The sequence below is a fragment of the Ochotona princeps genome, chromosome 17, assembly GCF_030435755.1.
Source record: "Ochotona princeps isolate mOchPri1 chromosome 17, mOchPri1.hap1, whole genome shotgun sequence".
In the NCBI taxonomy this organism is placed as follows: Eukaryota; Metazoa; Chordata; class Mammalia; order Lagomorpha; family Ochotonidae; genus Ochotona; species Ochotona princeps.
The window spans coordinates 51,951,178-51,978,451 of record NC_080848.1 but is presented as its reverse complement, the minus strand read 5'-3'; the positions used below and the strand labels follow the sequence as shown (position 1 = coordinate 51,978,451).

General features: G+C 54.2%; 1 protein-coding gene across 4 annotated transcripts in view; it reads right to left on the bottom strand.

Moving 5' to 3' along the window:
* Positions 1 to 443: 443 nt before the first annotated feature.
* The window catches only part of GAS7 (growth arrest specific 7), a 221,357-nt gene continuing 194,526 nt past the window's right edge, over positions 444 to 27,274 (bottom strand). For all 4 annotated transcript variants that reach the window (XM_004594742.2, XM_058676589.1, XM_058676590.1 and 1 more), the window contains exons 6-14: positions 22,625 to 22,714; positions 19,446 to 19,561; positions 16,946 to 17,020; positions 12,056 to 12,134; positions 6,992 to 7,120; positions 6,271 to 6,394; positions 3,488 to 3,567; positions 2,013 to 2,111; positions 444 to 1,533 (exon numbers count right to left, since the gene is read on the bottom strand). In XM_004594742.2, coding sequence (XP_004594799.1) covers positions 1,420 to 1,533; positions 2,013 to 2,111; positions 3,488 to 3,567; positions 6,271 to 6,394; positions 6,992 to 7,120; positions 12,056 to 12,134; positions 16,946 to 17,020; positions 19,446 to 19,561; positions 22,625 to 22,714 — 906 coding nt within the window. In that variant the 3' untranslated portion in view covers positions 444 to 1,419. The remainder of the gene's footprint in view (positions 1,534 to 2,012; positions 2,112 to 3,487; positions 3,568 to 6,270; positions 6,395 to 6,991; positions 7,121 to 12,055; positions 12,135 to 16,945; positions 17,021 to 19,445; positions 19,562 to 22,624; positions 22,715 to 27,274) is intronic.

Here is a 27,274-nt window from a genome sequence, read left to right as displayed (position 1 = left end):
CTGGACTCTGCCCCTAGTTCTACCATGGGATTCACTGCAGGTCCCTTCCCTTCTCCCAGCGCCTTGGGCTGCTTCTTTAGACTAACCTAGGTGGAGGACACATTTGCTGTGGCAGCGAGAGGGAAGACCATGCTGGGCTTCCCAAGTCACACTCATCCCAAGGAGTCAGAAGACACAGAGAGGACAGGGAGGTGCCAGCAACACAGGAGGGCTTGGCCCATGGCTCTGGGAGATGCAGAAGGAGCTGGAAACCTAGGGGGCAGGGTACCACTAGAAAGGGCCTCTCTCACCTGTGCCTGTGAGAGTCAGTGAGGCCACACCAGTGCCCATCAATGAGGGAGAGAGAGAGAGAAGAGAACCGTGCAAAGGAAACAGTCCTTGTCTTGTCCAGGCACCAGCAGACGGAGCCATCTGGGGGTGACCGATTTGCCCGCATTCATCTCCCACTCTGGCCTGACCCAGCCCCATTCAGAGCCAGGTGCAGAGGCCACAGTGGTGGGTAGACCCTGTGTGCTTGGCCAGTTCACTTGCACTGTCTTTCATTTGCATCTCTGGACCCCAGTGCAGCCGGGCGAGGTCGAATTTACTAGGAACACTGGGAATCCCTCAATGGAGTTGGAAAGGAATGGCAGGGGCAGGGCTGGGGGCTTCCAGGAGCAACAGCTGAAGGATGGGCAGCTGGAGGAGCCAGGGGTGGAGGGATCTAAAGGAGACCTCCCAGATGAAGCCTGACCTGACGGAAACCACGCACAACCTGCTGTTCCGACTCGGGGCTGACGTGCTCAATGAGGTAGTTCCATCCTGGCTTCCCCAGGCAGGCGGCATTGGCCCAGGGAAGCCAGGCCTTCTTCCCAAAGACCCCGGGGCGGGGGAGGGGACGAAATAGGGAGCTGGGAAAAGCCAGACATGGGATCCCAGAATGCAAAGGGAGCAACAGAAAGGGCCAGTCACAAGGGATTCTGGATTCTGTGAGTGGGCTACGGGCCCAAGGGCACCTTCTATCCACCATGATGACCTTGGCTTGGAGCGACAGAGGTCCCTTTTCTGACCTTCCCAAGCCCTGGGAGGGTGAGGGGTGTTGGGGAAGACAAGCCTCGGGGCTTCCAGGGACCATAGTGTGTGACAGTGACCCCTACAGCGCTCAGCCAAGTTCCAGCCTCAGTTTGTCCTCAGGAGGGTGAGCACAGCAGGGAAGTTGGAGGGCTTTGGCCTCGAGACAAGGGCAGGGCAATGGGTCCGTTGTCTTGGCCTGGAAATATCGGGGTGTCCCCCAGCTGGGCCATCCATGCTGTCCTCCTGCGGTCTCCAGCTCACTCTGCTCCTTCCCAGTGGGCCAAGAGAACGGGTGGGAGGGCAGCTCCTCCCCGCGCCCCCCATCCCCTCTCCTGCGGAAGACAGCCCAGAGTCTTGCAGGTGCTCCTAGATCTCCATGTCCACAGGCCGGATGTTGCCGGTCTTATGCTCTCTGACCCACAGCTCCCTGTCTCTGGCCGGGTCCACCTTCCGAAGCAACTGGTCCACAGGCTCCACTGTCTGTAATGGACAGAGAAAGGAGACGTGGTCAGAGGTGTTGGCCAAGCTGGCAGACTCCTCTGAGTCACCCTACACTCAGAGGAGCCTTTCTAGAGGCAAGATGAGGGTGCTAGATGTTGTGGAGTTTCCTGGTCTGGGACCTCATCCTCTGTGTGGCCCTCAGGATGGCTGCCAGACCAATGGGCAAACAGAGTGACTGCTTTATGGGGATTCTTGTAAATTTCTAGAAGTTGTTCGGGTTGTGCCTTTGAACAGATGGGAATCTCCTTTTTCTTGGAGCTGGTTGTGCACACATGTACGGTTCCCTGCACGGGGGCAGATTCTTGTGGACATGCAGGGTGAGGCCCAGAGCCCAACTTGGGGCAAGTCTCACAGCAGCCCCTTCACCTGCCGTGGTGATGCATCAGGCAACTCTGCTCTCTTGCTGGGCCTCCCAGGGGCCCTGCTGGCCTTGGGCACCGTACAGGTGGGGGACTCACGCTTTGGTTGAACATGTCCGTCTCGTGCCGCAGCTGTGTGTACTGGCACAGGTGCTGTCGGATCATCTCCACACGCTCCACCTCCAGCCGCTCCAGCTCCTGCCACAGGAGGAACAGACCTCAGGCTTCAGAGTGCATCCCCGCAGCCTAGCAAGCTTCTCCTCCTCGCCCCCCACAGGGGACCCCAGACCACCATCACGTCCATCTGTGAGGCAGAAGCCCCTGGCTGTGAAATACCACTGTGGACACTAACCATGGGCTTGATTAGGGCTGAAGGTGGAAATGATGAGAGTAGCTGCGACTGTTGACTGGCCCGGCAGCCTGTTGGGCTGAGCACAGTGCTCAAAGCTCTCCTTGCCGTGCCTAACTGTCCTCGTCATTGTCCTAAGGTGTGCTCCCAAGCAAGGTGGCTCACACACCGGCAGCAGACATGGCTTGCCCAAATAACATGGAGTTACAAGACAAGCAGGATCCAAACCAGGATCACCACCTTGCACCCACTGAAGTGGGTCCTTGCACCCTGATGGGGGGCAGTGTCCATCCTCACACTGCTGCGGCCTTATCCTTGGGTCTCTGCTGGGCGGCCCTACTCCCCACAGCACCCCCCTGTCCCTGTGTAACCGCAGTGCAGAGGATGGCACAGAGACCAGGCTAGGGAAGCAGGGCCGCTGGGAGTGGAGCTGCCACTGTTAAAGGGCAGAGTAGCAAGCTTCATTCTTTGGCTTCTAGATGGTTCCACACTTTCAGAACGGAAGGGATCGGCTGTTGTTCTGTGTCTAACTAGGTCACCGCCCAGGTGATTAACTGGGAAAGAGGGGGAAGCAAGTGGCTTACGGAGGAGATTACCCAGGAGGACAGTCGGCTCAGTATCCCTAACAGGGGAGGCCGCTAATCTGCCCTGGCGGGCTTATCGCCTGGTTCACGGATGGACAGGCTACCTTGTGGGATATCCGTATGCCAGAAGGCTTCACTGCCTCACGCGGGTGGATACTGGCCGACAAGCAGATGCTGCTCCCTTAACTAGAGATGTTCAGGAGGGCACTGTGGGGCCTGCTGCCAGGACCTGACACCCTGTCAGAAGCCAGTCCCCCAACCTCAGCCATCCGTAAGCCTTACAAGGGCCTCCCCCCAAGGCACTGTACCTGCCCTGTGTGTGTAGGTGGGGGGAGAGTCTCTCTTCCTAGGGACTGTTTGCCCTAGATTTGGCTGTTTGTCCTAGGTTAGGGGCCACCATCCCTTTCGTCAGGAGAGTCCTCCCTTGGCCCTGTCCCCTCATTGAACAGCCCTAAGGGCACATGGTCGCTGTGTCCACAGGGGAAGTGTCGCAGCAGGTGTCGACAGAGATGGCCTGAGCTGAGGTTCTGGCCCCAAGCCGTCTCCATGCTCACCTCACTGCCCTACTCACACCATGCACCCAGGTTACCCGCCATGTGCCAGTCCCCACACAGCCATCCCGGACATCTGCAACCACCTACCAGTGTGGTGGTCACCATCTCCTCAAACCACTTGGACTGGGCCTGGTTGTAGAGATCCACGCAGCGCATAAGGTCATCGCCTGGAAAAGGTCCGGGGGCTGCATCACATCGTGCTCCAGGCTGCCTTGCCAACGCTCAGGCCCCCACCCATGCCTCAGCCATGCCCTCCCCCGTCCCTCTGGGATCCTGGTGGCCAACGCACAGTGGAGGGAAGGCGAGGGGGAGGAGAGGCAAGCAGACAAAGAAGGAAGCGACCTAAGGGCTTCCACCCCAGCTCAACCCTGGATGCCAGGAATTCAGGATGGGAGGGAGTTTCCTCATTGAGTGTGTGTTTGCGCATGTGCACGGGTGGGTGTGGACTATGCCCATGTGTGTCGGGCATATGCCAACTTCAGGGGACTGTTCCCTTTGGGAAACAGAAAGGAGTTGCCAGCCTTGGCTTGCAGCAGCAGCTGGAGCCCGGACTGGAACCCAGACCCTCTGATGCAGGAGGCGGGTGTCTCAACCCCTGGGCCAAATGCCTGCCCCAAGCTGTGGGCTCTCCAGCGCTAGTGTGTTAGGAGCTTTCAGCTGAAGCAGGTTGCAAACATTCTGCAGCTGGGAAGGAAAGGGCTAAAGGCACACGGGACCCAGGACCCCTGGGAACTGCCTGGGGGCAGCCAAGACCAGGTCTGCTCAGAGCTGCAAGGTCTCAGCACCCCCCGAATGACATCTGCACACAGTATGGTTGCAGTGGTCCTGATGCAGGCCTTTGGATGATCCCAGCAGGAGCCGACCCCAATGCTAACTCATCCTGCTCAGGAGTGCCTGCTTCATGTCCTCGTGCCTCTTTCAATTTCAGCTTCTAACAGCTTTCTGGGAGGCAGCTGGTAAGGGTGCAAGCTAGTGGACCCCTGGTGCCCAGGTGGGAGATCCGGCCTATCTTACTGAATCAGTAGATGGGAATTCTCTCTTTCTCTCTTGAAAATAAATAAATAAAAATGCAACAGTATATGGGCCAGTTTACATAAATTTGAAGACTATTATAAAAATTGACACAGTAGGAAGTACTCATGGTAACTACCGTAGTTACTAGAATATTTTGCTGTGTGCCAATATTATCTTCGAAAGATTGATTTATTTAGTTATTTTGAAAGTCAGAGCTACCAAGACAGAGAGAGAGAGAGAGAGATCTCCTCCATCTCCTCACCCCCTGCTTCACGGATGCCAAATGGTCAGGACTGGGTCAGGACTGGGTCAGGACTGGGTCAGGACTGGGTCAAGCTCCATCCGGGTCTCCCATGTGAACATAGGGTCTAAGCACATGGGTCATCTTTCTTGCTTTCCCCAGGTCCTTAGCAGGGAGCTGGGTAGGAAACAGAGTGGCAGGCACACAAATTGGTGCCCACAGGGGATGCCAGAAGCACGGGCAGCCACTTTACCCACGCACCACAACACTGACCCCTGCAGTAATATTTTTCATAATTTAATAAGTTAAACACATCTCTTCCCTTTCTGGAGTTCCCCTGTTCCCCTTTCCTCTCCTGGTCAATATATTCTGGGTTTATAATTATACTTCTGGATCCACTAATTTGCTATTGTAATATAAAAAATGATCTCGCAATACCCGTACTTGGGAAAACACTTTAATAGGTACACAGACTTGTAGCTACTCACTCACTCGGAGTGCTTCCTACTGTTCTAATTTCCGATCTTACTATCTGTCTGGGCTTAGTTCTATCTCAGATTATTTCACAGGGTCTGCAGGGTGGCTATTTCCTTCCATCAGGAAACTAATTGTAGCAGGTTCACCAGACACCGAGACGAAAGCCACCTGTGGCACACGGCACCATTTGAAGGCACTACATGTTGTCCCGCACGCAGCAACACTTGGTTGCTAGGGGCTGCTGCTGTGTGCTGTAGACCCAGCCACAGCCTGGGCGGCACTCATCATGCCAGAGCTTCAGGTCCAGTCCCAGCTGCTCTGCTTCTGACCTAACGCCCTGCTAAGGTGTCTAGAAAGGCAACAGAAGATGGACCAGGATGGGTGGGAGTTCCAGTTTCCTGGCTTTGGTTCGGCTTAGCAGCAGCCACTGTGGCCACTGGGGTGGAAAACAGGGAAAAACGAAACTGCAGCTGTATTGCACACTGGCAAGCTTTCTCCTTGTCACGATTTCCTAAATGCACAGAACTGCAGGGTTTTTTTTTTTTTTAAGCATTTACAGAGCATTAGGTCTTATAAGTGAACTGGAGACGACTTCAGCTTTGTGTGTCCTCTAGGCAAATGGTGTGCCATCTTGCACAAGGGCCTGAGCGTCTTTACATTTTGGTGTTTCCTGGGAGTCCCAGGGACGACTGAGGTCACTGAGTTTTTCACTAGTTCTAAAGGGGTTTCCTGGCCCTCTGGTGCGTGAGCAAGTTTGGCCACCAGGTGGCACCAGAAACTAACCCGTTGGGGAAATCAATTTTGCTGCTTGAATCCCCCAATCCACGAAATGTCGGTTCCCGTCCTGGGGTACCATGGATAAACCTTCAGGGGAGCCCTCCCTGGGGAAGCCTTGTTGGGTGGAGTCTTCATTTCTCCAGACAGGAACCTGAGCTCAGTGCCTGCAGGTGAGCAGGTGTATCTCCTGGCCAGGGTTTGGGCCAGCCCAAGCTGTCATCACAGTGCCGGCAGGCCTGCGGCTGCCCCACCACCCACACCTCATCCTCTGAGACCCGGGAGTACGAGACCCCTACTCCGCCGCACTACTGCACCCCCAGGCGCACTCCTCTCCATCCCCCACCCCCCACCCCCGGCGTACCAGCCTGTGTGGACTTCCTCCTAGCCTTCTTGATGTCCTCCTCTGTCTTGTTGCTCAGCTTGATCTCCAGCTGCTGGGTCTTCATCTCCAGGTCTCGCTGCCGCTCCGTGAGGGCTTTCCGGGCCTATCAGGGCGGTGCGTGGAGAAGCTAGCTGCTCACGAAGCTCGGGGCCACAGCCCGGGGAGGGGGGAGGTGGCAGGCGAGTCTGTTCCTGGATCTCAGGGGTCACCTCCCAGAAATGGGGGGAGTGCAGGCTGGAGCACCTGCTGCTCCATTCTTCCTGGTCCCCCTTCAGAGATGGCCTTCCCTACGGCTGCTTCCCCTCCCCCCTCGCTGCTCCCAGCAGCTCCCTTTGGTGCAGGCAGCAGGTGGAGACTGCTACAGGTCACCCAGGCCACCAGTGCTCTTCTGTAAGGCACGGAGGTGGGGGTGGGGTGGGGGTCAGGCTCCAGGGGAGAGCCCTCTGTCCTCCAAGGCTGGCCCTCAGGAGTCCACCCATGTGGTCCCTGATTTCCTAGCAGGGCATGACTGTGGGGCGGGGGATAGAGCAGCAGCATCTGCAGACACAGTATCACCAAATCCCAGTTGTGGCCTCCTCTGTGCCCACAGGCTCATCCCATGGACACACCCTTCCTAGCCCAGCTGGGTGGCTCCCTGGATCCCCACCCCGCCCCAGCAGGCGGTCCCCACCTGGCTCCTCCCACTGTCCCCACCTCTCACCTTCTCCACGGCAGCATAGCGACTGGCCAGCTGCTTGCGGAGGTCAGCGATGTGGTGGTCACACTTCTTCATGTCCTTCTTGAAGTTCTCGCGGAAGTTCATCAAGGGCTTCTCCACCTCGCTGTGCAGCTGCGCGAGACAGGGGCAGCGGGACACAGACTCAGGGCCCCAGAACGTGAGCCTCGGGCCAGCCAGGGGCTGGAGGCTGAGCCTGGCTTCGGGTGGCTCCACCCATCTAGCCCAACAGGATGATGACTATTGAGCAGGCCCGAGGGGACCGAAGACACAGAGCTTATTCAGGACAGCATTCGCGTCACCACGCTGTATAATCTCATGGCCAAGAGCCACAGGAATTATCTACAGCATGGGTCTACATGAAGTATCAACCTGCTGCAGAGTTCATGAATTTTAAGCCTCATCTGTGCTTGCCTCAGCAGGGCCAGCCCAAACGATCTGGTGACGCTCCCCAGCCTGGCTCCATGATCCAGAAAGGCTGGAGGAACAGGCCAAGGCCTTCAAGGCTTTCCCCAAGTCCAAATGATGGCCTGAGGGGTGATGTTCCCAGCTGCGAGAAGAGATCCAGCTCTATGGGCAAAGACCACGGATTCTGTCTCTTAAGTAGTTTTTTTTTTTTTTTTGAAAGGCAGAGAAACAGAGTAAAGGAGAGAGAGAGATGTCTTCCATCTGTTGGTCCACTCTCCAAATGGCTATAATAGCCGGGGCTCGGCCAGGCTGCAGTCAGGAGCCAGGAGTTTCCACCAGATCTCCCACATGGGTGCAGGGCCCACACACTTGGGCCATCTTCTGCTTTCCCAGGTGCATTAGCAGGGAGCTGGATGGGAAGTGGAGCAGCTGGGACTCGAACTGGCAGCTATATGGGATGCTGCTGTTGCGGGCAGTGGTTTCCTCTGTTACATAATGCTGGCCTAGACTTCTTTACTTTCAAAGTATCGATTTTGTCACTGGGAGTCAGAGTCCTACTCCTAGGGGACTCTAGGGCTGGCCTGGCACAGTGTAGAGCAGGGTTGCCTCCCAAAGCCCTCTTACCTTTGTTTCTTTCCACCGAATTCATTAGGAGGGGGTAAGAAACATTTCAGACTGGGAAGGATTTCAGAGACACTGTAGCCCAGTGTTGGCCAAACAATGTATGTAAGAGCTGTGAACTCCACCAAGTGAATCAGGTATGGCTTCCCCGTGCAAACAGACCAGACATGAATAGAAAAAAATCCACAGAGGCGTTTCAGGGGGAAGGATGAGGACTGGCTGGCTCATGGAGGACTGGTCTTGGCAGCCAAGGCACGTGAGTGTGGAGCGGATAGGAGGCAGGCACTGCGTGTGGATCTGGGTGTTTTTGGGTTGGCCATGTGAAACATCTCCGTGTAGGTCACCTGGTCCCAAGCCTCCACTTCATACACAAAGAAAAGGCATCTGCAGGGATCCTAGGTGATTCACCCAGGCTGGGCAGCCCAGAGCATCGAGAGAACCCGCTTGCCTCTTCCAGACCCTGGCTGAACACACTGTCTCTACTGCCTGATTGATTTTTTCCCCTTCTTTTCCAGCCTAGGTGCCAGGTAAAAATTTCCTTTGCAGAGAGCAAGCTTCATGCTTTAGCAAACTGTGGTTATTAGCAACAGGCTAATGGAACTGATGGATGAAAAAAAAAATTCCTAACAAAATTGCTGTTCCTAAAGAGCTTTTCTGTTTTTTTCACCCGAGGACACACAAAGAGCAGTGTTTCAAGGAGCCTTCTGGAAGCATACACACAAAAACAGGGGCGTTGTGCATACACAGTCATATTATCCACAGCGGACTGACAAATTCTCAAAGTCCCCTTCCCCATTAAGGACGCGTCATAAAAACACCAGACTAGGGCCCGGTGTGATGGCTCATTGGCTAAATCCATGCCTTGTTCATGCCAGGATCCCATATGGGCACCGGTTCGTGTCCTGGCTGCTCCACTTTCCATCCATCTTTCTGCCTTGTGGCCTGGAAAAGCAATGGAGGATGGCCCAAAGCCTTGCGGGAGACCTGGAAGAAGCTCCTGGCTTCATCTTGGCTCAGGACTGGACGTTGTGATCACTTGGGAAATAAACCAACGGACAGAAGATCTTTCTCTATCTCTTCTTTTCTCTGAGAATCTGCCTTTTCAATAAAACTAGAATAAATCTTAAAATAATAATAATAATAATAATAATAATAATAATAATAATAATAAAACAGACTGGTACTACGGTCACCTGCAGCCACTGACCCTGATTGGCAGGCTGGAGGCACACACACGTTCCTGGCATAGTCTGGTGTGCTTGAGCGTTCTGCATAAGTCCCCGGCAGCCCTGCGGTGGCTACTGACCTAACATATTCTGTGCATCTACAGGGTGAGCCTGCACCTGCTACAGCGACCCCCACCCCCAGGGCCGCTGGTTCTGCTGGAGAGAGGCCTGAGGCCCCAGTCCCCCAAAGGCTCACAGTTCACTCCTCTGTGTCTCCTTCGGTCAAGTTCACTTAGTGTGCGCCACTGTCCTGGGACTCAACTCTTTGCTTCATTCTCATTGGAGAAACACACCCTGGCTGTTGGCAGCTATGTGGGGAGTGAACCAGTGAATGGAAGATCTAGCTGTCTTCTCTCTGCCTCTCAACCAAATCAAGAAATCAGCCTTTTAAAAAGGTTCTCCTTTTCGAGGTGGAGACGGATGGAGCAGTGCCCCCCGGATGCCCAGGGATCCAGCAGGAACCTTTGAGAAGTTGGCAGATCTGCCTCCCAGCCCTGCCCCTCCCCATTCAGCTGTGTCCGTCAATGAGGTTTTTGTGCCTGGCAGGAACCTGGGGTGAGAGAGGCAGAGGTCTTGATTGTAGTTGAAAGCAACTCGCTGCTTTGTACACAGTGAGGGAGAGGCCAATTCATGGGTCTCCCTGCTTGGCCAGGGCTTGAGCGGAAATGTTTGCTCTAGTGAGGTGAGCATGCCTGTGTGGGTGGGGAGTCCTCTCACACACTCGGGTGTCGACTCAGATTTGGGGCACCGATATCCTTTAGAAGTGGGGAGTCGGGAGCAGCTTCTGGCAGCACTGTGTGCATGCTGTGGCCAGAGTACCATTCGTTTGCTCCATACATGCCATGGGGAGAGCTGGGGCCAGCACTGTGGCACTGCGTGTTAAGCTGCAGCCTGTGGTGATGGCATCCCACATCAGAGCACTGAATCTGGGTCCAGCTGTTGAACTTTCCATGTAGCTCCCTACCGATGCATCCGGGAAGGCAGCAGAAGATGGCCCAAGTCCTTGAGCCTCTGCTACTCATGTGGGAGACCGGGATGGAGTTCCTGGTTTCTGGCTTTTGCCTTGTCTTGACCTGGCAGCTGTAGTCATTGGGGCGGGGGGAGGGTAAGGGTGAACCAGCAGGGGGAAGATTTCTCGTCTCTCCCTCTTTATCCTTCTGGCTTTCAACCTAATTATAATAAATCAAGATACAGGTTTCTGTCCTCTAACAGTACTCTGCATGGGATCTCCAAGCAGGGAAGAGCAGTGGTGGGAACAGCATTGGAAGAGGTAGGACCACCAAGAGTTCAATGTGGAAGTCCTGGGCAGGAGTGCCATCTTGAAGGACTGATACCTTCAAAGGGTAGAGGGGCGTATTTAAAGATGGGGACTCAGAGAGTTTAGGTCTTGCCCAAGTGACCCCTCAGGATGGTGACAGTGACATTGGCAGGGGGGTAGAAGAGAGGAGAGGCTGGGCCAGGGTCACTGGGCAGCTGTCCCTCTCAAAGGTTTTTTTCCCTTTAGAAGGCCAACATGCTAGGGGGAAAACCCTCCTAATCCTATACACTTTAATGAGAATGACTTCTCAGAGCTCCATGGCTTATCATTCACCTGCTAAGTAGCTGAGAACCTGAGCAGGAATCCAGAGATGTGAGCCAGTGAGTGGGCATGGATGGTCAGCTGGAGAAATCTTGAGGTACACTGGCCCTGAGAGACTGTGGTGGGGTGCTGTGGGGGTACTGTCAGAGGGTACTGTCATTTGCTGTGGCAGAAACTCACGAAGCACCCACGGTGGACCAGACACCACCCTGAGCCCTGAGGATGAAGTGAAGGGCCCAGAACACCCCTGTCCTCAGGTAAGCCCTGCCTCAAGTGTCTTTTACTAAATTCATTAAACTTGGAAATGCAGAGAGAAGAGAAAGCCATCTCCCATCTGCAGGTGCACCCATGCAGGTGCCTGCAATAGCCAGGTCTGGTCTGGGCCAGGCTGAAGCCAGGAGCCTGGGCACTCAGGCTAGGTCACCATCTGAGTGACAGAGACCCAACTGCTGGACTTATCCATCAGTTGTTGCCTGTCCCAGGATGTGCATTAACAGGAAGCTGGAATGGGGAGCAGAGCTGGGACTGAAAAAGAGCCACACAGAGGTGAGCCTGACCGGCTCCCACTGCTCCCCCCACACTGAAGATCCAATATCCAGGAATGCTGTCAGCTCATTGCTAAACACAGTCATTCCTAAATGTTAAATTCTACAAACCTTCAATTAAATAAATGACATAAAAGACAAAGGTAAGACATACTTAGCACTGTGCTCCACAACCTAGATGGACTGTTCTGGTAGTGTGTGTTTTTGTGTTTGTGTGGTGGGCTACCATGCACCTGTTCCCAAATCAGTTCTTGGGGACTGTCTATCAGCAGCTTGAAATTTACAGTAGGGTGGGGATGGCGTTGTGGCATGGTGGGTAAAGCCACTGCGCCTATGCTGGCATCCCATGGGGGCATCAATCTGTGACCTGGCTACTCCACTTCCAACCCAGCTCCCTGCTAATGCTCAGGGGGAAGCAGTGTTAGATGGTCCCTGCCACCCACACGAAAGACCCAGACAAAGCTCCTGATTCCGGGCTTTGACATCGCCCAACCCTGGCTATTGTAGCCAGCTGGGCAATGAACCGGCAGACGCACAGTTTCTTTGTTTCTTCTTCTCTCTCTGTGACTCTTTCAAATAAATACATGGGAAAAGAAAGGAAATGTACAATGGCCACATTTGTGGTTAGCCATTTATACACATGTGCAGGCAGGTGAGGAGAAGGGATTACCTTGGCCGAGAACTTGAGATGAACTTCTGCTTCATCTGCCAGGCTCTTTTTCACCTGAGCCCACGCCTCTCCCAGGGAGCTGCAACAGGAATCCAAACATCAGACCTGGGGACTCCCAGGGTGGAGGCAGGGGTGCTGGGTCCCCAAATCCTGCATCTCAGGGAGCCCCCCAATACCCAGGGCTTCAGACTCCGATGGAAGCAGAGGCCAGACATAACCTAACCACAAGCAACCTGCTTCAGCCCACAGTGCCCGAGAAGTCACCAATGCCAACGAGCGCTCTCTCGAGGCTAATGGAACAGATGGTAACAGATACACAGTTGGCTGGGGAAATATCCGGAAGCCAGAGCCCTGGGAGGACTAGCGGAGGTGTGAGGGGAGAACATGCCACGGTTCCAAAGCTTCCGCTGTGACCTGCCCAATGACTGCCCAAGTACGTCCCCGCTGTCCCTGCCTGGTTTGCCATCGAGGGCTGCAAACGCTTCCTCCTTCCCCTGCCATCCCCAGGAGGGGCCAAGAGGGGCACACCCAAGAGACAGGTACAGCCTCAGGCACAGCCTCTCCCATCCTCATGCCCCTCTTTCTGGTTCAATGGTCCTGCCTATCAACGCTTACAGGAGAATGACCAAGTTGTCCAGGCCAAACGCCTTCTCCACTCCAAGGAGTCGCTTTAGATGGAAGAAATCTCAAGTCCAAAGGGAAGCTTGTGCTGCCACCGCCATCCGTACTACTATTTGAACCCTTAAGCCTCATTGGCCCTTGCTACAGTGCTTACCACCACCTCCTCAACCCGGCCAGCCAATCAGGCTGAATGTTCGGTTGACTTCATTTTGTCCAAAGCCACTTTCCCCTCGCCAGGGAATTCATTACACTCGAGTGCCGAAAGCTGATTCAAAGACAGTATGTTGCCCAACTCTGGGCTCTGAGCAGCTGAGAATCAGCCGATGGAGAACAGCAGCTTCCTCTGATGGCCTGCCAGGCCTGGCTGGTGGTTAGGGCGTGGGCTGGGCGTTTATGGGAAGCAGCTGATTTTATCTCAGAGGAGTCCAGCAGCAGCAGAGCAAGGGCTAACTGGGAGATCTTGTCAACAGATCTTGGCCACAGAGGGACCGGAGTGAAGGGTGTGTGTGCGGGAGGTGGGGGGGGGGGTTGGTGAGCACCAGGAAGTTGGGTACTGTACACTCTATGGGTACCTGAGTCCCTACTTCATGCAATAGGGAGGTGAAGGGTGCATCAGGTTTGAGGGGTCAGACCAGTTTGCAGAAAGCCTAACGTGCAGGTGATGTACTATTTCATATACATCATGCCACGCTTCTGGATGCTTTAAATCATCTTTGGCTTACTTACAGAATGCACTATACATGCCATACCCACAGCTGTAACGCTGTTTTGTTTAGGGAAGTATGAGAAGGCAAAAGCCTGCTCACGGTCAATGTGGGCCCAATTTCTTCTACTTCTTTTTTCCAAATAATTTTGATCTGCAGCTGGCTTGGAGAATACAGAACCTGCACATGTGGAGGGTGGACTGTGGGGTTGTGCAGAACTGGGGGACAGAAGCACAGTAGAGGTGCCAGGGTGTTCCCAAGGTGAGGTAGGGGCAGCCTTTTCAAACATTAGTGAAGACACAAGTGGGTGTTCACAGGGAAAAAGAAACCTTGCCCTAGTCCCCCTACCCCAGCCCCCAAGGTCACATACAAACACACAAGTTATCACAAGGAGTATCCTAGCTCTAAGGTGTTGGCTGACCCAACACAGAGCCTACAGAAGCTGTCTGGGGAGTGGGCATGTGGCTAAAGGGAGGTGAGAGGGTTGTGTGGCAGCAAGGGCCTGGCAGAGGTGGAGGGGGGCAAAGCCCAGCTACAGAAACTGCACGGAGGCCCTGCGAGGAGCCCCAGGTCTGTGCCAGCATAGGTGCCCTTCTGAGCAGCTGTCAGCAGGGCACGTGGCCAGTAAAGGGCCCAGGGGTCTTGCAGAAGATAGCTCAGGGCAACTGGAAAGAGAGCAGGAAGTATGGGAGTTCCAGGGATAATGCCCACAGCTCCACCTTGGGCCAGGCATTATGGAGTGAACGGTCATTTCCTCCCAAGGATTAGATGGGTCTGTCTGAGCCCACATGATCCCTGTGCATGCCTCCCCGTCCCCAGGATTCCAGGCCCACTGGAGCCCCATCACAGTTTAGAAAAAAAATTAGCAGCAACTTGGAAATTGTGTCATCAGAAGAGACTTTTTTCATCTGATAAAAGAGGTTAATGACAAAATTAACCCCCAAGATAGATTTCTGTTCCCATATACAGTTTGAGGTATGTTAAGGCCAAATGCACGCTACTGCCATAAATTGTTAGCCAGGAGAGACCACAATTCCATTTGCTTCCCACCCAGGAGAGAAATGAAGGCAGAATAAAGAACCCAGTGCTGTGTCTTCACCAACACGCACAAGCACCGAGGAATCTAATCTCAACCTAGTGCCAGGGCTTGCAACAGCAACTCAAGTCTTCCTGATGGTGTCTGCCCCACATTTCCAAGCTTCGAAGCCGTTCTAGGAATTGGACAGCCCAGGTCCAATGTCCAGAGCTGTGAGTGTGTGTGAAAGAACGCCACTGTACACTGAGGGTGTGTGTGGGAGTCTTGCGCACACGCCCTGCGGCTGACTGGCAACAGCCTACATGCCCACGCACAGGCAAGTGGCACTGATGCACGTATAGGAGCATGTTTTGCAGCCCCCGCCCACCCATGTCTGTATACGCATGTGTGGATGGCATGGCAGTGCAGGCCCAAGGCGAGGAGCTGGGCGGCTTGAGTTAGAAGCATATGCTGTGTCTGTTGGCAGGACACAATGTCCTTGGCAGTAGCTCAGGCCGAGGAGGTAGAAGCTGGAAGATTCTGGAGCAGCTTAGTGGCTGCAGGGCATGGGGGAGTCCCGAGAAAGCCCCCTTCCCAGGCAGCTTCTCCCTCCCAACCCCTGCTTCAGATCCATTGTACAGAAGAGAAGAGAGCTAGGAACCAACTGAGCTCACTGATATCCATGGAAAAGACACTGGTCCTGTGCCTGCCGTGTGTGTGTGTGTGTGTGTGTGTTGGGGGCAAGGCAGAGGAGGCAGGAACCACTTGGTTGCAGCATGCCCCACACAAAGGCCTAAATCAAAGCCACATTGGGCTGGCAAGAGCTCTGTCCCCCTGGAGGACTGCAGAGTTGGTCTTGTTTAACATTGCAGCTCTCTGACAGCCACAACTGTTCCAGGACAGTGTCTTCCTTCCTCACTGCTGCAGGGTGATTTCCAGCAGAGACTGGCACAGGGAAGGAACACACATTTCCATGCTTACCTCCTGAAATTCTGTTGGTTTTTATGGCGGGGAAAGTCCCAGAACATAACCACTTTCTCATAGCTCATTTCACCAGTGTTCGCGACACCCACAGTATGCTGCAAACATCACCTCCAGGTACAGCCCACGTTAGAGCCTGACTCCCCTAGATCTAAGCCTGGAAACCCCGGCTCCAATGTGCGGTACAGCTGAGGGGGCGTGAGGTGCCAAGGGTGCAGGCTGTGACCTGACTGGGTTAGAGTCCCTATTAGAAGGGACACCAGAGAGCTGGCTGTCCCTCTCCCCCAACCCTAATCTGTGCAGGGGCCAGGTGAGCACACAGTGGAAAGGTGGTTTTCTGCAACCTACCTGGAGAGTCCTCCCCAGACACCAGCCCTCCTGACAACTGGATTCTACACTCCCAGACCCCAGGACCATGCCAAAGGCATGGCAAGCTTCCTCATCTGCAGTGTTACAGCAGCCTGAGTGGGCAAGAACAGTCTAGAAAGAAGCCAGTGCCATGAAATGGCCAGGCCTTACTCCTCCAGGCAGCCACCAATCGGCCTCTCTGCGTTTGCCTAACCTGGGCATTTCCTATGATTAGAACCACATAATTGGGGCATTTTGGGTCTGGCTCCTTTCACTCAACCTAATGTTTTGAGGTCCATGTACATAGCAGCAAGCATCAGTGGTCCACTTCTTTTGAGTGGGTGAATAATACTCCATCATGGATCCACAAACCTCCATTACATCTATACCACCATAGGATCATCTGCGGACCTGGGCTTGGTTCCTGCTCTGTGTAGATGTGTCCTTTGTCACCCACTTGTATTGGAATCCTGTTCGCAGTCCTCCAGGGCATAGACCTAACAGAGCAATTGGATCATGCGAGATGATTCTGTGTTTAACTATTCAAGGCACTAACTGTTTTCCATGGGGACTGCACCCTCTGATTCCCACCAGGAGTACACAAGACTGAGGACTTTGCTAATCCCCAGGGCACAAGAGACTCAAGTCTTCTTCCCACTAGGGATCCCTGAGTTTCCTGGGGGCTTGGGTTGTGTGTCCCCACTCAGGAGGTGTGCATGGTCACAGCTGGGGCTGAGGAAGGCAGCCTGGGTCCTGGGCCTGCAGTAGAGACTTCCAAAAAAAGGTGCAAAATCATCTCACACCCAGGCTCTTCACAGCCTGTTTTAGGGAAAGGAGAGAAGCAGTAAGTGCTTATACGCTGCTATCCGGGGGCCGGGGGCCCAGCAGGAGGGTCTTGGCTACTAGGGAGAAGTCATTTTGAAAGTGCCTTCACTGGGGGTGGATGGCCATACCCTGAGCCACGGGGGTCACATTGACCACAGGTTGCACCTCTTGACCCACAAGGGCATACCTTGACCCACAGGTACACACTTTGACCCACAGGTACACATCTTGAACAAGTGCACACCCTTAGGCATGGGCACCTACCTTAAACCATGCCTGTGGAGACTTCCCTATCCATCATGTACCTATGCCAGTGACCAATGACAGGTGAAAACACAAGTTGCTTCCTCAGTGGCCTTGCCCCCACCCACTTCCACCACTGTCTGTCCAACTCACCCCTCCTCCTGTGCAGCCAAGGAGTTCTGGGAGAGCTTTGCTAAGTTCTTCGCATACTCTTCTTCAATCTTGATCCTGCGAAGAAAGGAGACCCAGCCATCAGCTCTCCAGTTAGATATGGGGCATCTGACTCTTTCCTAATGCTTGTCAGCTACATCAAGAACCAGCTCATGAGCTCTGACAGTGTGTGGCTCCTGCCCGTCCTGTGCAAGTGCTGTGTATGTGTCAAGGAGGGCCTGGCATGGTAGTGTAGCAAGGTAATCTTCCTTCTGTTAACACTAACATCCCATGTGAGTGCCGGTTAGTGTCTTGGCTGCTCCATTTTCCTTGCTAATGCACCTGGGAAAGCAATGGAGAATGGTCCAAGTCCTTGGGACCCTGCACCCACATGGGAGACCTGGATGAAGTTCCTGGCTTTGGATCAGTTTAGTTAGGCCTATTGTAGCCATTTGGTGCATGAGCCAACAGATGGAAGACTTCTCTGTCTCTCTCTTTTTGTGATATCTGACTTTCAGATAAAAATAAACATATCTTTTAAAAAGAAATAAATGTTGAGGTGCTGGTGTTGAGGTGCAGCACGTTAAGCCACCACATGTTGACATCCCATATGGGGGCTGATTTCAGTCCCTGCGTCTCTGCTTCTGATCCAGCTTCCTGCTAACGCACATGGGAAGACAGTGGGCAATGGCGCAAGTGCCTCAAGCTCTGCCATCCACATGGGGGACCCAAATGGAGTTCTAGGATCCTGGCTTCAGTCTGGCCTATTGCAGCCATTTAGGGGATGAACCAGTGATGGTACATCTCTCTCTCTCTTTCATCTCTTCCCCTCTCTCTGTAACCCTACCGTCTCCTCAAATGTATAAATAAGCCTTTTAAGAGCCCACATATTTCTTGAATAAGTCAATGGATGAATGAAACTGCCTAACTGCTCAGGGTGCTGGAGTTGCGAGGCATCACTTGGCACAGCTCCTAGCCCACAGTGGGACGTGTGACAGTCCTTCAGGGAAGGAGTACAGTTCTCCCCTCCCTCTGCCTTCTCTGCTGGCCCTCCCAGGGATCCTGGGGACTGTCAGCGTGCACCTGCAGTCTGGGATCAAGAGATCTCTTTAGCAAGCAGATGTGACATATCACTCGCTCTCTGGGTTGCTCAATGCCAGCGGCACACAGGCATAGCAGGTGCCCAGGCTGTCCACCCCCTGGGTCGCATCAGCACAGCCAGCACTCGCATCTCCTCCACCCTACCCAATGCCCTGCTGCCCTAAACCAGGGCAAGCCAAGGCCCGCTCCCTAGCCAGGCACACTCCACTCCTGCACCCTAGTCCTCCCCGACCCGGCTCTGACAGGCCTCCCTACAAGAACCCAGGTTGGACTGTGTGTTCTCAGGGTGCAGTGGCAGGTCCCTGTAACTGCTAACAAGGTGCTGTGTTGGAAACAGAAGCCACACGCCTGGTCAGGCTCTGGCTGCTGCAAACCTCTTCCTATCTACCCGTTTGACACCTCAGCTTCCTTGCACCTGAGCCAAGTAACCTCCCAATTTCCTACCAGTGTAGTGAGTCATAAAATGAAAACTGGATTATACAAATAGGCATGAGGTCTCCTAAGGAAAGAGGGTGTTTTGAAATGCCAGAGCATTATTCCTTGATTATTGCGGTTACAATAATTAAAAAAAAAACTATTTTTAAAAGACACTCATTTGCTACAAATTTGCATACAAATTGCATGCCTTGGAAATGACACTTAAAAATCTGCATATGTGTGCCTGTGTGGGGTGTATGTGTAGGTGAGTGTGTCTGTGTGTGTTTGCACATGTGGAGATAGAATGAGGGAAACTGGGAATTTCCTCTTTATAATGCTCCAGTTGATTGTACTGACTCTTGAGCTTTTGCCGTGCTGCTTAAACAAATCACTGTTCTAACCCCTGAGAGCCCGGATGGGGAGGGGGTGGATGGGGAAGCCTGTGTTCCCAGGCTGGGACGCAGTCTGGGCTCATGCCTGACCTAAAAGGGCACATTCCCTTTTTGGTTATGGGAAGGAACACTGCCTCAAATGAGGACCAGTAGTTATAAACTGGGTTGAGCAGTCTGTGTGGGAGACAGTTGGGAGTGGTGGAGACTGCGGAAAAACACAGCAGGAGGTCCCTCTGCTGGGGTAGCACCCCTCAACTCCAGCTGCCACTGTGTGAGGGTGGAGGCATCAATCCTGCCACCCCTTCTGCTTTCTCAGGACAGGCCACCCGGACTTTTTTTAAATGTAAAATCTATCAATTTAAAAATTGGTCTGAATCTTTAGAAACACTGCATAGACCACAGCCACGCATCAGTCAGCCAGATCTGCCCCACAGCTTCCAGTCTGAGACACCAGCCTTATTCTGCCCCTAGCGCTAAGCAGCCCCAGGCTGGGCAGCATGCAGGTATGGGTCCTGCTGTGGGCTCTGCCAGGTTGGTGGTGGTGGGCGCCATGGCCATTCCCGGGGCGGGGCTGGCAGGGGCCACTGCGTCACCTCTCCCGGATGAACTCTGACATCTCCTTCTGCATCTGTTTGCCCTTCAGTTGCTTCTGCAGCAGCAGTTCAAACCCGGCCACGGTGCCGTTGCCTTGGGGGTCCTTCTTATCGGCCTGCGAGAGACACAGAAGCACAGGAGGTCAGGTGATGGGATATGGGGGATGTGGGTGTCTGCAGCCCAGCTGCACGTGGCCACCCGACCCCTAGCCGCAGTGTCTCTGTCCACGGTACTGCCGGATGCTGCCTCGGTTTGCATGCTCCCCGTCCCCCCGAAACCCATGCACTAGACCCTTAGTCTCCAACACAACCTGTGGAGGGGGTGGCCTTTAAAAGTGCTCAGTTGAAGCCAGGAGTCAGGAGTTTCTTCACGTACACAGTGTAGAGGGTGTGTATGTGTACATGTGGGTGCAGGGGTTTAAGCACTAGGGCCATCCTCCATTGCTGTCCCAGATGCATTAGCAGGAAACTGGATCTGAAGCGGAGTTGCCGGGATTTGAACCAGCAACACCATGGGATGTTGGCCTTGCAGCAATGGCTTTACCCGCACAACACAGGGTCCCTCACCCAGGCTCACGGGTCTGCTACAGTTACAAAGACAGACTAAGAGAGCTGCATTAGCGCTGACAGCTGCTGCCACACCGCTTTACTCTTCCGAGCTGGGAATAAAGAGGAACAAAGCCAAGTGGCCATGGTCTGGGCAGTGACACCCTTTGGCTCAGGACCTCCAGCCAGGCTGGCAGCAGCAGCTGGTGTGACTCTCTGGGGGCATCTCGTGCCATGACTCCAAGCCGGGACAGCCTGTGGTGGCCCTGGGCATGGCTGCCCCGACCCTGTCCATCATCCTGTCTCCCACCGGCTTCTTGCACTTGATGTTGGGTAGTGTCTTCTAACACACCTGCAGAGACAACCCCATTAGAGGGAATAGAACAATCCCAGGAGACTGGCTAGAAGGGAAGCTGGGGTGCAAGAGGGTAGGGCCAGCACTGACTTCCGAGCTGGACAACCCCGGGGCCACCCCATCCCACCCCACCTCCTACCCTCCTTCTGGAAGGAATAACAGAGGCAAGCTGCTTAGCACAAAGCCCAGCACACAGTAAGTACTCGACCAGTGGCATCCACTGTTGCCCACTTCTAAATCAAAGGCAAGACCTGAGGCAGACGGCCAGGTTCATGAAACGGGGGATTTCGCACTTAATTTTTCAAGTACACATTCTTCCAATTTTCAAATCAAATCATTTTTTTAAACCTGTGCTTTCTCGAGCACGCCTGACCACTCCTCCCTGGCCTTATCTCCTACCTGCCACCGCCCGCACCCACCCAGTCAGCCAGCACAGCCTTCTCTGGGGGGAAACACTGATTCTGCTATCCTCCTGCTGGAGAGCCAGACCCCAAAGCCGCACCAGCCCGTGGCTGTCACTCCACCTACAAGTGTTCTCCATCCCAGCCTCTCGCCAGCGGGAAGCCAGGATGGAACGCGTTGAGACTCACTGCAGGAACAAGGGGGAGGAATGCTCCCCTAGCAGCGAGATGGGGTACAGTGAAAGTACTACGCCAGCACCCGCCAAGGTCCAGGTGCTCAGCTCAGCTCAGTCACAGGGTGGCAGGGCCACATCCTAGCCCTGGGACCCCCAGACCAGCCACGTGGGAGAAAGGAGAGGAAAAGGGGAGGGGCACTTGCCAAGAACCCACTGGCCACAGTCAAGTTGGTGAAGGGTGTTAGGAACACCATCCCTGGCTTTTGCCCCAAGGCTCTTAGGATACACAGCCGACACTGCGACCCTGAGATTGCCTCCATGCGTAGTGAGCCACATCAGAGTGGGGGAGGGGGTGCAGGGAGGGGCTCTTGTTGCAGTTTCTCCATGTATAACGAACATCTGTCACTCTAGGGGCACTCTGTCTTGTTGAAAAAGCAAAATACAAACTCCTTGGAAATATCGAGTTCCGGTCTGCTTCCCTTCGATTCTGACCGTCTCCAGGGAGCAGCAGCTAGAAGGCAAGACCCTTTGTGACGGTGACTGCAAGTTTGACTAAAGCACAAGGTTTCGGTGGCCAGGAGAGGAAAGGCCCCAGCTTTCCCTGAGATGTGTACAATTCGGAGGCTTTGAATATATTCATGAGGCTGTGCGACCACTGTCTCTGATTCCACAAAACAGGGGTCTGCACTTTGAATGTCATTGTTGACTCGAACATGTGAACCCCAGATTACTAGTAGTAGGGTTTCTGAGATGCAGGAATATATATGTGTGTATATATAATTTTTAAAAATCTGGAGTGAGTGTTGTAGCATAGCATGTTAAGCTGCTGCCTGTGATGCCAGAATCCCAAACTAGAATGCTGGTTAGTGTCCTGGCTGCTCTGCTTCTGAGCCAGCGTCCTGCAAATGCACCTGGGGAAGTGGCAGAAGATGGCCTAAGTGCTTCGACTTCTGCCACCCACACAGAAAACTGACTTGGAGTGTGTAGCTCCTGGCTCGGACCTGGCCCAGCCTTGGTTGTTGCAGCCATCTGAGGAATAAAACAGTGCATGGGTCTCCCTCTCTATCTCTATTATTCTATCAAGTAAATAAGCAAATACATATATATACATATATATATATGTATATATTCTTCAAGTTCTATACTTTGATTGCGTTAAGACAAAAAGTCACCATCAAGGGAGGCCTTCATTATACACACATGGTTTGCACCTAACACCACTATCCACCTTGCAAAACCCAGGTCTTGTGTGTGCGTCACAATTTTCAAAACTTTAAGAGCCACAAACTGATTGACGCTGGAGCTCTCGGCAGATCCGCAGCCCCCAACCTCCCTGCGACTTCGATGGGAACTGTGGGGCCCAAATTGGAGAAGCACTCATTCCGAGTTGCAGCAGGGATGCAGTGGTCTGTAGCGCATGCCACTGAGCGGAGCTGATCCCCAACTCGCGCCCTCGCCGAGCCTGGCAGCCGACAGCCCTGGGCCAGCTACCGCCCTGCACGCTGCTGCCTCCCTGCAGTTACAGGTGAGCTGTGCTGCCGGTACCATCTTGCCAAGGTTGCTGACTCCACCAGCAGCCTGGCAGGTTCCGAGGGGAGGAAACCCACAGAGCTTAAAGATTCACCCAGGTCCCTCCTGGGGGTGTCCACTCCCGGTCATCAGGGGCCCAAAGTGTTGGAGAGAAACTGAGACACAGCTTACCCAGAAGTAGTCGCAGTAGCTCCACTCGGTGGGTTTCAACAGCTGCTGCTCGGGCATCGTGTCCGGGTGAGGGAAGGTCACGCAGTTTACCTGGGTGGCACAAAACAGAATGACCTCACTGGAGGCTGAGGAGACGTGAGCGGGCTTGGCTCCCTGGACACGACACGGTCAAGGCTCCCCTCTTTAGAGCCAGCTCCACAGAACACACAACAGGTTATTCAGATGCTCTAGTGGTCAACACTGCAAAGGCGAGCAACCGACACTCACACCCACCCATGCCAGGGGCTGGGACCTCACAGCTGCAAACATCTGTATCAGCAATGGCATCTGTGAGAGTGTGTGAAATCCGGCCGGTGATCTGCAGGCGTGGATTTACCCCTGCCGCCCTGGAAGAACGTTGAGTCTTTAAATGGACTGGTCAGGGTTCCTCAGCATGCCCATCCCTGCCTGATTCAACTCTGATTTGGGGAATTTCTGGCTCCAAGCCAACCCACAAGTTTTCCCCCAAATCCTCAGAGCACTGCACAGCTCCCTCTGGTGGTTTTCTGGAGATCCGCACCTCGACAGCATTGGGTTTTCTGAAGCCTTTGTGCAAGCGCCCTGCTTTGCATGGGTTCTCATTATCCCAGCCTGGTCAACCCAAGAGGGAGGACAATGGCCTTAGGTGAAACAAGGAAACTGATGACACAGACACTAAGTATCTGAATCCAGAGCCCTCAGTCATGCTGCCTCCACGTGCAGTCTGCACATCCACCTCCCATTTGAGTGTTTGCTGCATGACTACCAGTGCCCTGCGCTGTGCTCCATCTTCCCAGCCATCTGCACATGGACATGTGTGACGACAGCGCTTCCCGCAGTGCTGAGGCTCTGGACCCCACGTGGGAGTCGGGGCAGGGGGCTCAATCCACTGGGAGATAGGGGTAAGGAGACAGTTGAGTCTGGAGACTTGGGTAGCACAGGAGATAGTGGCCAGAAGGATTCAGAACTGATAAGCTCATCAACTACGGGCTCCTTACAATTCATGCACACATTGGGAAACTGAGGCAAGGAGAAGTTCAAGCTCTCCCCAACCACCATGTGGCTACACGACAGCCTTTACAGTTACCCTTGGCCTGACCTTCGATGATCTCCAGGCCTTGAGGTCAAGGCTCCTGTGCCCCTAAGTCAGCAGAGCTGGAAGATCCACACAGCTCCAACTAGCAGGGCTCTAAAGCCTGGGAGGGTAGGAGACAGAAAGGGGGAGCCCCGCCTGTCTCCACGGAAATCTCCATGCATGGATCCCTGTCCCCACCTGGGCAACCTTTTCCAGGCAGTGAAATCCAAGGTCCAGGTAGGCCTCTACCTGAGAGCTTGTCAATTCCATCCTGCAGCTGCAGGGGCCACCCACTTCCTGTTAGGTCCCAACTAACAACCGGCCAGCTGCTGTTTCCTCTGTAGGACGTCACGCTAGCCTCACAACAGCTTGGTAGTGCAGGCGCTGCCATCAACCCCCACCCTACAGATGTGGACACTGAGGCACACAGAGGTTAGGTAGCTCGGGAGTAGGAACGCACAGCCTGTGTGTAAAGGTGGAGCTCGAGTCTGGGCTGCTAACCTGCTATAACACTCCCAACACTCGAAGGCATAGACATGACCTGTCCCTTCCATGATCAGGAGCTCAGGAAGCAAGGCAGAGGCCTACCAGGCACCCCCAATTCTCACCTCCCCCTGGGATCAGAACCCTCAGCCCGGTGCACCCTTGTACCAACTCTGTTCTCTTCAACTCAGGCCCCATCAACAGGTTCCGCTGCACCTCCATTGCTGGGATGTCCACTACGCAGCTCGAGTGCCTGACAGGGACTTGGCACATGGGCAGCAGCACAAGGGCTCCCGGGGGGGTGGGGGGCTCTTGCCAACAGGACAGCAGCAGCCAGCAAGGCACTTGGCAAAGGCATGAGAGTCGCTGAATGCAGAGGGGACTCCCTGAGACTCCTGGCCTGGGAGGAGTCTTATGCCCCCGACCCAGCCTGTCTGTAGCACAGAGGAAGATAGTTTGACTTCAGCCAAGGAATAGGCTCTGACCAAGCTGGCCTTGAATTTGCTCCTGCACAGAACATGCTTGGGGGAGGGGAGAGAGTGCAAGAAGCAAGTGCTGCAGGCTCCTGGGAAGAGGGGGAGAAGCGTCCCCAAAGTGCATCGTCAGTCCCCATGCTACCAGCAGCATTCTGTGGCCTTGGACTACGCTGTGCTAGGAAGTCACAGCTGGGATCCACAAGGGTCCCAGCTGCCTCTCACCAGCACAGAGGTCACCAGGGGGCTGGTTGCCATCTTTTCTGGAATCTTCCCGGTCCTGGCAAATCCGATGTGTGCCAAGGGCAGTGAGCTGTCACAGCGCTGTCACTTCCAATATCACAGCCAGCCCTGCACAGGTGACAGCAGGGACGAAGACCAACTAAACCTGCCAGGTCAGCGCCTTTAACACCAGCCCCATGGCCAGAGAGCCTCAGAATGTAGCTCCACCCGTGCTTGCTCCTCCAATCTGCACACACCATGCTTGGCTGCCCAGGCCTGGTGCTCCGGGACCTCGGGCAGCATGGGACATTGTCCCCCTTGCTCCATGGGTCAGGGAGACCAAAGCTGATGTTCCAGGCTCCCAGGAACAGGCCTGATCCCTTCCATAGGGTGCTTTCTCCTGGACAAGGCCAAGAGCTCTGGAAGTTGGGCACACGGATGAGGGGGCAGGGCACTGGGAAATGTCCCATGGTGGCAGGGACACTCAAGTGCATTCAAGTCCTGGATACTCTGCTTCTCACTTGAGGCCAATCCCCTCTTGTTTTCCCAGCAAAAATTCTCTAAGGCATCAGCATTTATTTCAAAATCTCTGGAGGCATTGGAGGGGGGGAATGCGGATTTTCCTAGGCTCACCCCTAAGTCTTGGGTATGGTCCCGGAAGCTGCATTTAAAATGTTTATCTGAAAGACAGAAAGAGATAGGCAGGCAGAAGGAGAAGCAGACAGAGACAGATCTTCCATCTGCTGGTTCACTCCCCAAATGGCCACAACAGCCCGAGTTGAGCCAAGCTGGAGCCAGGCGCTAGGAACGTAAGTCAGGTGTCCCACACGGGTGGCTGGGACCCAGGGCATGTGAGCCACCCCCTGTTACCTCCCAGGAGAGCACGTGTGCAGGAAGCTGGAACTGGATGCGGAGCCAGGACTTGACCCGATACGGACACAGGTGTCCCAAGTGGCATCCTAATATCTATGCTAAACACCTACCCTGGGATCTTAAAGAAGTTTCTGGAAAGCCTCAGATGCGGCCAACAGCTTGAGACTATGTCACCAGAGGCCGTGAGATAGGCTAGTGTTAAAGTAACAGGAAAGATGTCCCAGCAAGGATGGACCAGATGTGCTACCCCGAGGAGAACCCAGGGTCCCACTCAGGCCAGCGGCCAAACTCCAGTAGGTGCCCGTCGTCCCAACACTCTTGCCAAAGGCTTCTCCAGTCCACTGGAGGTAGGCAAGGTGTGCTGTTTCTCCTCGAATCCTACTTCTCCCTTCTCTGTTTCAGGAAACTTTTGGGAGCTCCAGCCTTGAGCCAATATTCCTTTGGGGACATCTGTGACAACTCAAAGGTCAGGACGAGGCCCTCCAGAAGTCCGCACCGAGGGCCTGCCCATTACCCTGCTTGGTTTCACCAGCTCCATTTGTAACAAGCAGGCTGCTGCTGCCCCAAGTAGGCTGAACCACCTGCCCAGCTCTTAGGAGGTATGAACGATGGGGAAGAATCAACAACCCACACAACCCCATTCAGCTTCAGAAGTGGGCACTGCTGGCAGGAAAGGGCCTGGGTTTGAGTCCCTGGTGGGGGTGTCTCAGGCTCCCCATCCTTACATAGGCATATATCAAGCCAGATCCCCAAGCGTTGTACACAAAGAGACACAATCAGCCCGTGTTCCATTGCGACAGCTTAGACACCCACTATCTCCCCATTCCCTAGACGTGGATGCTGGGGAAGGAAGATGGCAGGAAAGTTGCCCCGGGTTGCCACACAGCTAATGTGAAACAGTGCTGACCTCTGGTTCCATCCGCATTTATTATGGCAATATCATGTGTATGTCCATTCTATCAGCGTCACCTGCAATAGCCAATGGAGAGTGAATGGAGCCACGTGGGAGACAGCTGGTGCCTACTAAGTGCACACATGCGTGAATGCACTTACAGTCGTGGCTGGGACAGCTTCCTAAACTCCACCCCTCTACTCCCACCCCCATGGCAGGATTTTCAGTGGGGTGAGGCAGGGAGATGCACACACTCCTGGGTTTATCTGTTGGGGTGGCCCCACTCAGGAGCCTAAGGGAGCACAGCCCTGTCTCTGGTTTTGCGGCATGCAGGTCAAAATTGCAACCCTGAAGCTGCAGGTAATGTTGGCTGCTTGAGTAACAGGTCAGTTCAAATCTCCCCACTCGGAGGGGTCCCGCACCATCCCTGAGCGCAGGGTTAAGATGAGGGATGGGGCAAACCTCGGGGACATGGAGGGTTTGGGGATAAGCCCAGAGAGTCAGGTTTGGCCACTTGAGGCAGAAGCAGCCTGCTGCTCCTTCACCAACTCCTAAGAACTCTATTCTTAGGATGTTTTCTCTGGCTTTTAACTTTGACATCTTCCAGAACTTTC